Here is a 14,597-nt window from a genome sequence, read left to right on the forward strand (position 1 = left end):
ATATCAGGAGGATGATAAGATGATATCATCATATCAGTTCTGCTGAATATACAAGTTGTTTGTCTGAAGTATCAATTCCCCAAACAACTCAAATCAAACTGACAGCAATATTTTTTCCACATCCATACAGGGAGCACCAAGGGTTCTGATTTACTCCAAGAAAACAGCAAGATGGCCCGCAGACGGCACAGTCTGACTTCCACATGTGCAGATAGTGAAATGGCCCTCACAGCTACACAGATGTGAAAAGTATCATTTGGGCTTAAGAGGGGAAAGAAATGAAAGAACCTCATAATGTGGCTGTGAGCAGGCAGCTTTCCCTGCCGTTGGAGGAAGGAAAGAACTCAGAGAGCACCAATGTGCTGCCTCTCCTCCACTCTCGAGGGCAGCAGCTGGACAAGAGCTTACGAATTCATCTGTGAATATTTTGCCCTTTGTTTGAGGGGCTGGAGGCTGCGAGGCTGCTCTCATCCATCAAATCTCTTGTGTTGGCGTGTCCTTTATGCTCCTATACAATATATAGAAAAGCAGCCATTCTGGTTTCACAAATGCGATAAATGCATGTCGAGGTTGAGAGGCAGCCTGTTCAAGCACTATACTTGAACACCTTCAGGATGATATTTAGATTCATGTAAACACGTGGCGGTCCCTGCAGTCTGCCGGCTGTCCCTCACACGACCTCCGGTCCTGCACTTGGCGAGCCAGTAGCACTGAGGCGTGAATCCCGGCAGCCACAAGCAAATCAGACTGTCCCCTAATCCGAACGCTGACCTTCACGGAGCGCCAGGTGTTTCGAGGTTCGGGGAGACGCTGCAATCAGTCCGCTGAACCAGGCGAACCACAGTGTTTGCACAGAAAACCTAAACTTTGAATATAAACTGCTGAAAGCTGGCACTCCATATTTTTCTGCTATAGTTCGCAATGTACAGCCAAAAAAGTTAAGTGGAGCCCATTAACTCCCCAAACAAACTCACAGCTTGTGTTACTCCATCTTTCCACATTATGAAGAGACACACACACACATGAAGACTCACGTTAACAGTCCAGAGCTACTCTTTCACATGGACTAAACCGCTGACCCAACAGTACACTAAATGTTTTTCACACTCCGCTGATGTAATGAGACTGGATGTGTGCTTGACCAGGAACGATGTCCTCTGACAAAGTATGTTTGCCATTAATTCTCCGTCTTCACACCTCATCTGTTTTCACTGGGAGGAGCCACGGGACGACGCAGCGCCAGTGAGGAAAGGACCAAAATGAGAAATGAGATGCATTTTATTACTCTAGAGCCACTGTGACATTTCATATAAAAAATACTTTATTGTATTTCGGTTTTTCACTTCTGTATAAACAGAACAAATGATACTTGTGCTTCTGTCTGTACAGCAGATAATTCAAACACTGGGCGACATTATAGTATCTGCTCTGTTCTGTTTTAGGGCTGTCGTCACTTGTCTTTGGCTGTGAAGTCCACTCAATTGTCGCGCTGTTTACCTTGTCAAATGTAACGCGGCAGGTACGACGGCAAAGCTACAGCTGCACTCACAACCTTTTTACAGAACAAAGCTGTGAATGCAGCGGCCTCCCCACATGAAAATAACAGCAGCATCAGTGGCCAAATGTGTTCGCTGAACAGGCCTCGACAGCAGCATTAAAACCACTGTTACTTCCCTCTCATGCACCTGATGCTGATGTGACTTCATATTTCTATGACTCCCATTCAGGGAGGAATAATCTTAGTCTAATTTCTCTACGCTTCTCTCTTGCTCTTGACTTGAGGACTCAGACCAGCTGCTGAAAAACCTTGTTATAAGACCAAAGTGTTGCCACTATATTCTGTATGGTGCAGAAGATGAGATGCAGATGCCGCGCATGCTGGATCAACCAGGACTAAATGGTCTGCCGTCTAAATAGCTTCCATCTTGAGAACTATTTCAGCTTTAATTACCTCATTAACCTTACATCTCATTTCATACAGCTGGTTGTTGTTTTGCTGACATCTAGATTCTGTTATCCAATCAGGACTAGAACACTCCAGCTCCAACAAACCGGGTTTCTTTGACATATGATATCAGCGTGATACCAATCATGATGATTGTGATTAGTCTAGAAATATGTTTCACAGTCTTCACATCTGAACATTACCACGGACGAGACGGTGTCAACTAAAATGCTAAAGATGAGTCGTGAGGATCCGGCATGCGTCCCACCGTTTGTTCAACACCAGCCTGCCTCCAAATTGCCGACTCATCACAGAAATTACAGGAAATTTCAACAGGATCAAATGGCAGGTCATTAAATTCTCCCTCTGGTCAAGAGAAAAAACTCCAGTGATGCCACTGAGGTTACGTCGCCCTCTGCTGGCGACCCCGGCCTCCTGCAGACTGTGTGCACATCCTGCAGTCAAACATCTGGCATTCAGAACAAGCCACCGACCTAGACCGCAACCCAGGAATAAGCAGAGCCACTCCAGTCTATGGCTGCTGAGGAATCTGTCAGTCAGCAACATTTCAGACTGAAGCCTCGTCTGCTGAAGATCGCATCCATGTGGCTGAGCGGAGACAGTAAATGAAGTGCATAACATGACTCCGGCAGGACGAGGCAGGGACATCCTGTTTTTTTTTACAGTAAAGTAAATGCAATGGTCATAATTAAGGGCACTTCCACAGGTGATGCACATATTTCTTGTTGAATTACTTCACTGGCCATAAATACACAAACAGACAAAGCTGCAAGTCTCATATTGAAGAGAAAAATGCTCCTGAACTCTGCAGATCTCTTGTTGGCAAATCAAGCGGCTCATAAGCACATCCTGCTGTTCCTGCTCCCTCAAAATCTTTTTGACAGCAAAACTTCACAATTCTTTGGCAGTAATTACCTGAAAATACTCCCGGTACATTTACCATAATGAGTCATTTGACACTGAGGAAAGCTCCTAACAGAATAAAGTTAAGTCTACAGACTAAAACATACAGTAACAATTCTGGCACCAAAAGGAGGCCGCATGACTTTTATTGAACATAAACTGCATGTTGTTTTTTGTGCTCATTTCTCATCTAATTCTGATGTACAGATGAACAGTTTGGCTTTACCTTACAGTAGCATGACTGTCAAAAACGGTGATGCACGCCGGCCACGCCAACAGGATGTAGAATAATTAAACTGTTAACAATGGAAATCAGTCACACCTTCATCATTTGGGCGCTGGATTGAGCGAATGTCCAACACCGCAAGTTATCAATGAGTCAGATCCAGACTCTGTGTGCTGTGAACTGCTCTTACACAATGACGCACATCCCTGGACCACATTAACAACAGACAGTGACTGTGAGCCCGTCGAGCTGTGTTCTCCACATACCTGTCCGATAAAACCCTCAATAAGCTCATAATTACTATCATTCACAGCACAGTCTACTGCAGGCATTGAGACTCTTTCTTTTATCTAATCTTTGATCATTTGCTGGTGAAACAGTTTCACCACCATTTCTTGTTTCATTGGTTCAAGTAGTTCTTGAAACATGGACGTACATACTGTGTGTTCAAAAGTTAAAAACACTCCAAGGAAGCGCTTCTGTTGCAGTGGATCTCTTGATATAAATACATGTTTTAAAAAGGTTTAGCTGCACCTCAGCTGCCACAATTTTTCGAACGAAAGACGAGGTGTTCCCACTATATCGACAGTAGCTTGAGATAATAAGATGTTACATAATAATAGATATTAACTTTTTTTTTTTTTTTAAACTTTCTGTTTTTCTGTTTTAAAATTTCTGTTTGATGAGCATCCACAGACCGAAAAAAGAAGCTTTGAAAGGTTGAAATCTAATAAAAAAGGGTTTTGCAAGACTCTCCAACATATTTTCAAAGCTTCAAATGAACAAAGTAATACACCAGAACAGAACAGCAACATCAGAGCCTTCCTGGAGTTCCCACATTAATCAGATTCCCAGAGCTTTTTCACAGCAGCGATTTAACTTGACTCACAGCAGGAAAAGCTCAGGTGGAGCTAATAACATTGTAATGCAGCAGTTAGTGATGTTATTAGTTACACCAGCGTTTGGCAAGTCAAAGTATCTGCTGTGAAAAGATCAACTCAACCACATATCCCTGCCACAGTTTCCCCCCTGGTCGTACAGGAGCTTGGTTACCTGTTTATCCACAACGTCTTTAAGCCAAAGGTTACTTTGGGTGTTTCAAAGGTTTGGCAAACAATGACTCATCTGTCACTCGTGTTGATTAAACTGGCGTCTAAAAAAGGAGTTTGACAGCTGACAACTACAGTTGAGACTTTGAGTTTACCGTGGAGAAGTCGGTTTCCTCTGTTGGACCATTTTCTTCCTCCCCCGCACCAATTACAGTTTCTTCAGACACGATGAAGGCCACCTCTGGAGAAATGCACACAACACAATGCAATCAGTTCAATGACAAATCCTCCAAATATAGAACTAAATAACAAGTGTTTAGAGTGGAAGGAGCTGGGCCTCGTCTGTCCTCCCTGCAGATACACTGGGGACTTTTACAGTGTACAAAAGTGATGTAGCAGCTTGTGTCTATAGTTTTTAAGTACTTTCCTGAGAGGAACATTTCCCTTCGGGAAAATAACCATTTGAATGTGAACTAATTTACCATTCTTTGATTATAAAAACAGACACCGAATAGTCTACTGATGATGCTGTATAATTATCTGAGAGGGATTAGGGGAATCTATCTTGGAAAAATCTCCATAATTCTCCATGAAAGACAACAACTTCTGACTTTCTTGTGCTCTGAAGCATCCACTAGAATCCAGACTGATTATCACGTCTTTATTTTGAAAGCATGAAACAACAGTAAGCTTGTCTCTGATGGCCAATGATGTTACCTGATGCTAGGCCACTGTCAGGCTGTAAATATATCCCCTCGTTCATAATGACACCCCACTCTCCGTGTGACGCACAGCGCCAACCTTGCCCTTGACCTCTCCTTATTGGACTTGGGTCCAGTACAATTATTCCTGATGAGTGAAAATTACCGACAGAGGAGTGCTGGAAGCTCACTAAGAGAGGAGAGACTCACTTCCTGCTACATGCTCACATCAGCTGATGTGTGTGTGTGTGTGTGTGTGTGTGTTTTGGAGAACCCAGTCTTCTCGCTGCAGTCACATGCACTGGTACTGCCTGCTGACATACCGTACACTGCAGCCAGAGTGTGCATGTGTGCATGAGACGGAGGCTAACGCAGAACATATGAATGTGAAGGGAAGTGTTGTGAGACTAAACATAGCCTAAGGTATTGAAGATTCAAACCGGCTCAGTATTTCCTGTTATGTAACATGTCACTCTGTGTCCAAGTGTCCCTGCATGAAAACGATTGTGTTAATGTTTGTGTTTTGAAATAACCCCTTTTGTAGATTATAATACATGATGTTTAAAAGAAAAAGACCTTTGGCACCGAAGAAGCAGAAAGACTAAGCGAAGCAGGATGTCACAGAACAACCAAAAACCTCTGTGAGCACAATCATGGTGAGATACACTGCACTTAGCTTTATGGAGCTGTTGCCATAAATCACCAGAGACGGACTGAATCTGATTTAGCATATTTGTTTAGGAATAAGACTTTGATAAACATATTGCTCTGTGATGTATGCGAGCGTGTGGAATTAGAATAAACCTGAACTGGGACTGAGATAAATCAGTGTTTGCCCACCTTGAGCAGCACCGTTGTGGCTCTGCGAGTCTCCAACCACTGTGTCAAGACTCTTTGGATTTTCAGTCATCTCGGTCTCAACATGAGGCTCACTGGATGCTTCGTTGTTTGTCGAAGGTGGTTCCGCCTCCGCGGCATCGACAGCGGCACTATCTGAAAGTGGAGTGGCACCCTGTGATGGAGATGCATTGATCTGGTCCTCTGAGTGCCTTAATCCCTCATCAGATGACCTCTCATCTGCTGTCATCTCTGAATCATCCTGTTTGGGTTGCTGTTCACTTTCTTCCGCAGCAGATGGACTGGGTTCAAATAAAATCCCGCTGGTGGCCTCTGATGCCAAATGTTTAATCCCCGCGTTCAGTTCAGAGTCATCGGCCTCTCCAGTTTCACTTCCATCGACCTTCACAGTGTGAGCCTCCCCGCTCTCTGACAAGGCTGGATCTAACGACAGATCCTCTTTGGAAAGTTCTGGGCCAAGTTCCTCTCCTGTCCTCTCAGGATTCAAAGCCTCCATTGTCTGGAGGCTGTGTGACAGTTGTGATCCAGGCTCAGTGCCAGTCTGGCTGCAGTCTGTCACTGTCAGTGCACAGACTGTGCCCGGCTCCGAGGGGAGCCCTGAGTCCACGGTTGGTGACTGTTCCTTGGCTTCACCGGGTTTCGAATCATTTGGCTCCTCTGTTGAGGACAGTTCTGCTATCTTGGTTTGAAGCAAGTCCTGATCCTCCACACCGGCATCGTCCTGAGAGGGGTGAAATATGTCTGTTGTGGAGCTTCCGACCGACTGAAAACTGCCATCGTCGTCACTGGAGAGGCCGTGGGTCATCCCTGAATCAAGATCGGCCTGTCTGTCACTGGGGCGGGGCATCGCGTCAGGTGACAGATCGGACCGCATGTCGTCCATGGAGTTATCGGCAGTCCGACAGTCAGTAATATTGTCAGGTTCGTCCAAACTATGCAGACTGGCACTTTCAGCGCTGTCTCCACAAGGTTCAGCTACGTCTTCACCAGCGAGCTCTTGACCACTCGCTGTTCCAGTACAGTTCCCAGAATGACGACCAGTTTCTGAAGCCAAGCCCCACTGCTGCTCTGCAGCGTAATCCCTACCAGCTGTTTCCTGGTTTTGTTCCAGGCTGTTTATGTCTGGCGGAGGTTCCCCCTCGTGGAGGCCTTCTATCAAGAGACGCGGAACAGCAGATTCATGCTCCTCGATTACATCACCGCGGCCTATCAGTGATGGGTTGGGGAGGTCCCCTGGGGCTGATACAGGGCCTGTTAACCCTTCACTCTCTGCCTTCTCCTCATCTAAAGAGAGTCCATCGCAGAGCTCCTGGCTAAGTTTCATCCCTTCTTTCCCGACGTCTTCTCCTTCCTGAGCGCACTCCTTCATTTCGGAGTCAGAGGCGTCAGAGACCTCGGAGCCCTCTGCTGATGGGGACTGGCCCATGCCTGCAGCTTTCCTCTCTCCGCTGGGCGTTATGAGATCTGTTGAGTTGGTCTCCTCCTCCCTCCTTCTAGCGGTGCTGTCCTCTGCTTCCTGCTCTGATCTTTCCTCTCCCTTCGTGGCCTCCTGTCCTTCCCGGATCACAGCCTCTCCTCTATCAGTTTCCTCTGCCTGTTTACCGCGGCCTGCTGGTGGTGGGATTCCCACAGAGAGGCTCTCTCCTCCTGCCGCTCTCCGTGCCCCTTCACTCCAGCCACACAAACTCAAACTCTGGGTGGAAACAGCAGGCGTCTCCCGTCCCTCCTTCTCAGTTTGGCAGTAATCTCTCCAAGTGTTTGAACTAAGACACACCCAGTCCTCTGGGGGGCCAAGGCCATGCTGCTGGGTACGTACTTCTGACTTTGGAGTACTCACAGACAAACTGCAGTCTCTCTCTGCATTGCCAGTCTCACCATGTCCACAATCAACACTACTGGTGCTTTCCACAGAGCAGTTTTCTCCCCCGCACCCTCCCGTTGCTGTATTGAGGCACTCTGTTGTTCTAGCAGACTGCTGTAGTTGCTCCAGACAGGTTATCTCTGTTTCTACACCATCACAACACTCAGCAGCGGTGGGCAGAGAACCAAACTGCAGCTCCAGTACAGAAACTCCCTGCAGAATGTAGAAAAAGAAGAGAATAAACATTAGCTCTTTTTCCCTCAGAGAAACCTACAGAGTTGCTCTGTAGTTCTTATCAATCACCAGCTCTGTGATTGCATAAGGTGTTCCGCCGGTTATACAAACTAAGCTTGAAGGTTAAAAAAATGAGGGCAGTGAAAAGACAAACAATCCAACAATGTGCAGCAGCAGCACAGGTCCTGGACGAAGCCAACGTGGGCAGAGATAGCGTGCTAAAGGTGGCATGACTCACCTTGGCGTGGAGATGGCAAGTCAAGTGCAGAAGCTGCTCGACGCTCCTCTGAAGGGTCGGCGGGTGGTGGCCAGGCTCGATGCTCAGCGTCAAAGTGTGCGTGTTCAGCCTGGGGTGGCAAACTACCCGGGCGTCGGTGGAGCCCAGCTGGACCGTCTCAGTCCCTCTGTCCGTCTCTGTGTCCGTCTCAGCCCTGCCGTGAAATCAACACTTAGATCATCACAAGGGTTCTGTAGTGTGATTGGCCAAGATAGAAGAGAACTGCTTCAGTTTAAACAATGATGTCAGCTGATTCACGCTCCCCCTTTTCTTTCCTTAATCTACATCTAGTGCTGTTTTTTTTCCCCCACTGAGTGGGAAAGGCCATCAGTCAGATGCTGAGGCTGTTATGTTAGTCTATTCCAGCAGTTCAACAGGTAATCAAGCAATCTATAGAGATGCTGAAAGACATAAAGGAGCTAGTAAATGTTAAAACGTTCTAGACGCTGTGGCCAGTCAACCAAAAATGTTATTTCCTTCCCACTAGTAAAATACACCCTGTAGTAGTCCACTTGAAGACCACTCCTAGTCGATAAGCTTTCCAGGGAAACTTCACTCCCCCTGCTGCACTCTCAGTGCTGAAGGTAAAAGTATGTACTGTGTTTCTGTTCATAAAGATAGTGCCGTTAAGGCGAGACGCCTCCCAGTTGTGCAGATCTGTTTGCGTAATCCTGGGTGGATTGCTTTAGCTGCGAGGCCAGGCAGCTGAGGTCACCAGCCAGGCTGCAAGTGACTTCACTTTTCATGGGGGAAGTGTAATCACCAACACATAAAGAGGGAGCGGGAAGTTGTAAAGCAACTTCAGTGCTTGGTAACGAGCAAGCTCGCTAAATAGTAGGTGTCTTTCAGCTTGTGGCATCTTCATTTTGAGTTAAGTGAAAACTATTCTGCAGTAGATAAGTGGAGTGCTTGAAAGACACATAAAGGCTCCATTTCCACGTTAAGCCGTGTCTCAGTCCATTTAACCCAAAAGCTGCTGTGTTTCACTATAAAGGGATGAGAAGAGTTTGACCTTATTAGTCACTCGGGCATTATAGGAATAATATCTGCACACAAAACACTTACTAACACTGTTTCCACTCAACCACAAGATGGACTAAAGTACAGTTGCACATAGTGACATGTTGTGGAGGGTGGAGGGGCACCGCGACGGGTCAGCAGACGTAGAAGTCGTAATCACAGCTTCTGTGTTACAAATACTTTCCCATCTCTCTGCACTGTCTCAGAACAATTGGCAGCCCACAACTTTTCTATTTGCTCTCAACTATCCGGCTGCCATTTGAAAGCGCTCTGCTTGGCTGCAGTGGGCTCTGTGGTGATGTTCTTTGGATACTTCTATTGTTCTGTGGAGACAATAGACAAACAAAGTTGTGCTAAAGGGCCTGGAGGAACCACGCCATCTGCCCTCTGATATACTGAATGCGACTGTGTGTTCGGAGAGGAGGGTGATGGTCACTGAGACTCTCACACTGTGTGGACTGTTGTTTTTATACTGTGGAGCACTGCATTGAAAAACGTCCATTATGTTTGATATAAAACAGCCTTTAATTGTCGTTACAAGACGTGCTGAAGCGCTTACTTGGTGAGGAGCTCGTGCAGGCGTTCGTGTCCTCGCAGGGCCGCGACGGTGGACGGGGTGTGGCCTTGTCTGTTGGACAGTCGCAGGGCCGTTCTCGCCCCACTCTGCTGCAGCAGGAAGTGCGTAACCCGAAAAAGGCCACATCGTGCTGAGAAATGCAGCAGAGTCTCCTGCGGGTTCGGGTCTGAGCGAGACACAGAGGACGAGAGATACAGAAATAAATACGACGAGTACAGAAAGGTTCAAACAAACAGACAAAAAAGAAAAGACAGAAGTTAAGTGAGTCGATTTGTAGTGCAGTCACCGACATACCATCACTCGCTGCAGCTCGGCAACACACGGTGCCGGCTAATTAAATCAGTCCAGGGTCCACAGTGACCCAGTGAACAGGGACATGCAGAGAATGTTAGAGGGGACGGGGCCAGGCTCCATAAAAAGTCAGACAGAGTGACTGACACTGGTGGAGGGATGTGAGAATGTATGTGTGTAAAACAAAGCCATGACCGATGCTCTTCACAGCTAACTCATGATAGAAGTGAAGAGCACCTCAGCAACTTCTCTTCACATATTAACCAACCAACTCTCACCAACCCTCTGACTGACATCCAGCTGATGCACTTCCTCTGGCTGCCTCTCGCGTCCACTTTCATCTCATATAACTTCTCCATAAAAGCATAATTGCTTCAGCAATAAGATAAAGATCAGGTAAAACTTTTTATTGATCCCTCAGTGGGGAAAGTTCGCTGGGCAATAAGACGCTGCTGATATTGCACGGCTATGATATCACTACTAAAGCACATCAATAGCAATATAAAACAAAAATGAAGAGCATATCTATTCTTTGTTTGGCCACACAGCTGATGCCTACCTCAAACTAACTCATCACCATGCGCCCATACAGCGCTCCAGGAGGGAGGGAGGGAGGGAACGGGTCCTCACCTGGGGAGCACCGATGTCCCATCCTGACATTTTAATCAGTTGATAATGTATCTGTTCGGCAGGCCGGGCTGTGTACATACAGGAATTTACATCCTTATCCATCAGCTTTTATGCATAAAATAAGAGAATATGTGAATAAGTGTTTGTGTTTCAGTCCTCTGAAGCAGCATCGAATATTATATATTATAATATAACAGTAAAACTATCACAGCAACAACAATAACAATGATGCATGTGACTAAATCAAACTCCACCATTTCATTTTAGCAGACGTGAGCAACACTCAGACCCCCAGTTTTAATTAAAGTCCATTACTGGCCCCATATATCAACAGAACTCCTAATAACACCATCAGACACGGAGACCCTCTCCTTAACACATACGCACAGACATTAATGGAGATTCATGGGCACACACACACACACACACACACAACAGGTACTCAGAAAGGCTCCCTGCAGCACTACAGCCAGGATGAATGGCTGTTGGTTGTTCAAGAGATCATCTCATCTCAAGTTGAATCTGTGTAATTAAATCTCTCTCTGCATTCCCTGGGGAAGATTATGAAGACAATGCCAGGTCTACAGGAGGTGCCCGATCTTTTAGTTAGTATTAATATATTTCACTGTCCACGTTCTGGCTATTCAATGTCAGTTTGAAAGGGCATGTTGAGATAAGAGGTGAGCTTAAGAACGTGAGTCCTGCAGTTCAATAAATGGTAACTTCACAATTAAAAGGTGGAAACAACAGATCATTGGAGAGAAAATAAAACCCGTAATAAGATAAAACACTAGACGGATGTTTGTTAGGGGTTCAAAATGATGTGGTGTTTGAAAAATCTCCACTTCAGCACCCAGATGTCTGCTAATGCAGAGTCAGTACGCTGCACACAGACTGCTCAGGTTTATCAAGCCACCTGCTCTGTGGTTATTAATAACACCAGAAACTACAGGAAGGAGAAAACATGTCCCCGGCACTGTTGCTGAGTCCAGATTTCTCTGGACACAGTGTTTCTTCCCTGCTATTGGAAAGATTGTGTTTTACTCGTAAGCTTTCATTTGTCACTGCCGGTGAATAGAGGATTCCTCCAGTGTCCATGCACAAAACTTTCTTTGAAAAATGTATTTGAGCAAAGAAGAAAAAGCAGAAAACTTCTCTGTGATTTCCTCTTGGACGTTCTAACTTTGCCCTGTGCAGATTTCAACACTGAGATGAAATCAGTTGGAAAACAAAAACAGTCGGAAAAAAAAACTGCAACAGATCGGATCAGTGCATGATGCAGACACCACATTTTACTTTCCCTTATCAGCACCACAATAACTATTAGGCAACATTTATACTGCTGGTTGTGTCTGCTGATCACAGGTTTCACTCCATTTATCGCGAGCCAGCCTAAACCGGCCTGCCCTGATGAATCTCGAGCTAAATGGAAAAATGTAATGCTCCAGTTGGCCAACTTGGACCGGGCTGGAGTGCGAGGTGCCAAAAAGCAGCAGGAAATGCTGTACAGCAGGGAGGGTCAGCTGGGATGTACATGTTGATACAGATATTTGTTGCAGTGCACCAACAGCATGTTGAGTCACCACGAGCCGCCAAAACAACCTCAGTGCTCCGAGCTGGCTACTGGTTAGCTTCTCCAGCTTTGGAATAGTTACAGTCTTTCTCGTACTTCTTCACACTTCTAACTGATTTTTTTAGATTAATGAATTTAGTTTTATTAAGCTTTATGACTTGTGTCCAACCAACAGTGCACCCGCAGACATTCAGTTCAAAATGGCTCCAACAGAACAGCACTGCTGGTGTGGCTGTAGACTCTTAGTCTGGTTGATGAATGATAAATGACAAGTAACCAGGGCTTGAAGTGGAGATTCGGATAAATGATTCAGAACGGCGTTCTCACACCTTTTTTTTCCCCCCAATACCTTAATATCAAAACCACCCCGGTCTGTGCAGGGCTCAGCCTGACTGTGTGCACGCTTGCAGAGCTGATAATATTAGTAATATTAGTAATGTTTCACACTAAGTTTGGACTTTCACTTACAGTAAAATATAAAGTCCCTCCAGACATGATGGAGCTCAGGACTCTGCTGCATTATTCCAAAAGATTCATAATCTCTGTGATAGAGTTTATCTGTCTGATGTGTAGAAAAGGACAGACTGTCATCAGATCCTGACTGCACCTGTCGCACCGACAGGATTATTGACTTCACTAATTATTGAATGAAGTCACCACTGCTGAGAGTAAAAGTGCCCGTTCAGAATGTGGAGACGCACCTATTGTCCCCGCTGCTGTGTGATAATCATATAAATAAAGGGATTATTCTGTTCTTGCACCGGAGTACTAAATTGGTCCGGGGACGTCCAGGACTCAGCCCGGCTGTGTGATCCTATGGCTCGCTCTTTGGGCACGTCTGTGGTGAACCGAGATGGTGTCACACACTCCACCAACCACTGCTTCCACGGTTAAGAGACTGTTTTCTATCGTGTCTTAAAAACGTGAACGTGAGGTGAGGTTGAGGTGATGTTCCCCTTTGTATTATGGTATGGATTTACAAAGCAAAGGCTAAATACAAGCTGACAGTTACTGTTGCTAAGACCAGTAAATTAGTTGGGTGTTCACCATTTCCACTGACATGCACAGTTCTTCCAGGTGATGAGAATTTCCCTGAGGACAATTAATGGCTGTCTATTGTGAGATCAGTGACTGCTGCGTGTCCACAGTGTGAAGGATGACTGAGATAAAGCACCGTCACCTCCACCTGTAGTCTGTTGCTATCCATCATCTGACAGATCTGATAAATGGAGAGCAGCGTTGCACCTCTCCTCCCTCCCTCCCTCCCTCCCCTCCCCGCAGTTCACCGCAGCAGAGCATCTTGTATTGAAGCGGTGACATATTGTATAGCAGAGCCTATTAGAGCACACATCACTCACTGCAGCAGGAAGCCTCCTTAAACATCAACAACATGACAACTGAGTTCAATACAAAGGAGCCTGTGTGTGTGTGTGTGTGTGTGTGTGTGTGTGTATGTGTTTCCAGCCGTAACACTTTTCACAACAGTAACAAGCAGACCTTATCTAATCGGCAGGGAGGCCATTACTGAAAATTTGATTTGATGACTTTTCTTTTCAGGCTCCACACCAATAACCAACACAACGTTTGAAAACGGGTGTGTGGACTAACAATCTTCGCTAAACACTTACTGAGTCTTCATTGTTGTCAGAAATCCTGCCGGTTCGGCTGGTTGGGTCTAATATCCAAATCTAAGTTAAACCACAAGCTATTATCTTAACAATAGCCGCAGGCAGAGGCCGCGCTCTGACTACTCCCAAAAGTCTTGTTTATGCTGCTTCACAGAGAGCAATTACCTCGATGTGGAGTTTATCATCCACATCAGCTCATTTTGGCTTCCTTTAACTGATTAAAGTCTTCGGAGTCAATGGCTGGAGAAAATTGGCACTTTAATTTTAATAAAAAATGTAGGTTTGTTTGCACTGACATAGCCATTTCTCACGAGCCAAACTGCTGCGGCGCGGAGATACTCTGCTCTGTTTGATCCCACCGATACCAGAGTCAGATGAAAGTCCATATAGAGACGTGTTCTCCTGCAGGGCTGCAGCCTTCACTTGTGGTTACATTTCTGAGGAGAAGCGTGTCAGCTACAACAGCTACATGCATGAGCTCTCCGGCTACGCTGCAACCTCAGAAACACAACTGTGAGCTCCTCTGAAGTCAGGAATGTATCTTTGGCTGCTTGTCACAACTATATGATTTATCTGTGAATGAATCATCAGACTGGTCATTAAATAATTGTAGAAAATAAGCACAGCTGAAGCCTGTATGCCCTGAATACTCACATACCTTAGGTGTGCCGACACAACCGGTAGATTCCCGTTGTCTAAATCTGTCCAGGAGATCTTGTATTAATGGTTATGTGTTGAAAATAAAGAAAATTTTGCAGTTTCTAACCTTTATTTTGATGAAATTTAGTCCAGTTTTTAACAAA

At 45.6% G+C, this 14,597-nt stretch overlaps 1 protein-coding gene across 5 annotated transcripts in view; it reads right to left on the reverse strand.

Annotated features, from left to right (window-relative positions):
* The window catches only part of LOC139198562 (A-kinase anchor protein 13), a 92,403-nt gene that overhangs the window by 50,240 nt on the left and 27,566 nt on the right, over positions 1–14,597 (reverse strand). For all 5 annotated transcript variants that reach the window (XM_070845515.1, XM_070827449.1, XM_070852816.1 and 2 more), the window contains exons 6-9: positions 9,655–9,838; positions 8,037–8,229; positions 5,686–7,777; positions 4,300–4,385 (exon numbers count right to left, since the gene is read on the reverse strand). In XM_070845515.1, coding sequence (XP_070701616.1) covers positions 4,300–4,385; positions 5,686–7,777; positions 8,037–8,229; positions 9,655–9,838 — 2,555 coding nt within the window. The remainder of the gene's footprint in view (positions 1–4,299; positions 4,386–5,685; positions 7,778–8,036; positions 8,230–9,654; positions 9,839–14,597) is intronic.

The sequence above is a fragment of the Pempheris klunzingeri genome, chromosome 1, assembly GCF_042242105.1.
Source record: "Pempheris klunzingeri isolate RE-2024b chromosome 1, fPemKlu1.hap1, whole genome shotgun sequence".
In the NCBI taxonomy this organism is placed as follows: Eukaryota; Metazoa; Chordata; class Actinopteri; order Acropomatiformes; family Pempheridae; genus Pempheris; species Pempheris klunzingeri.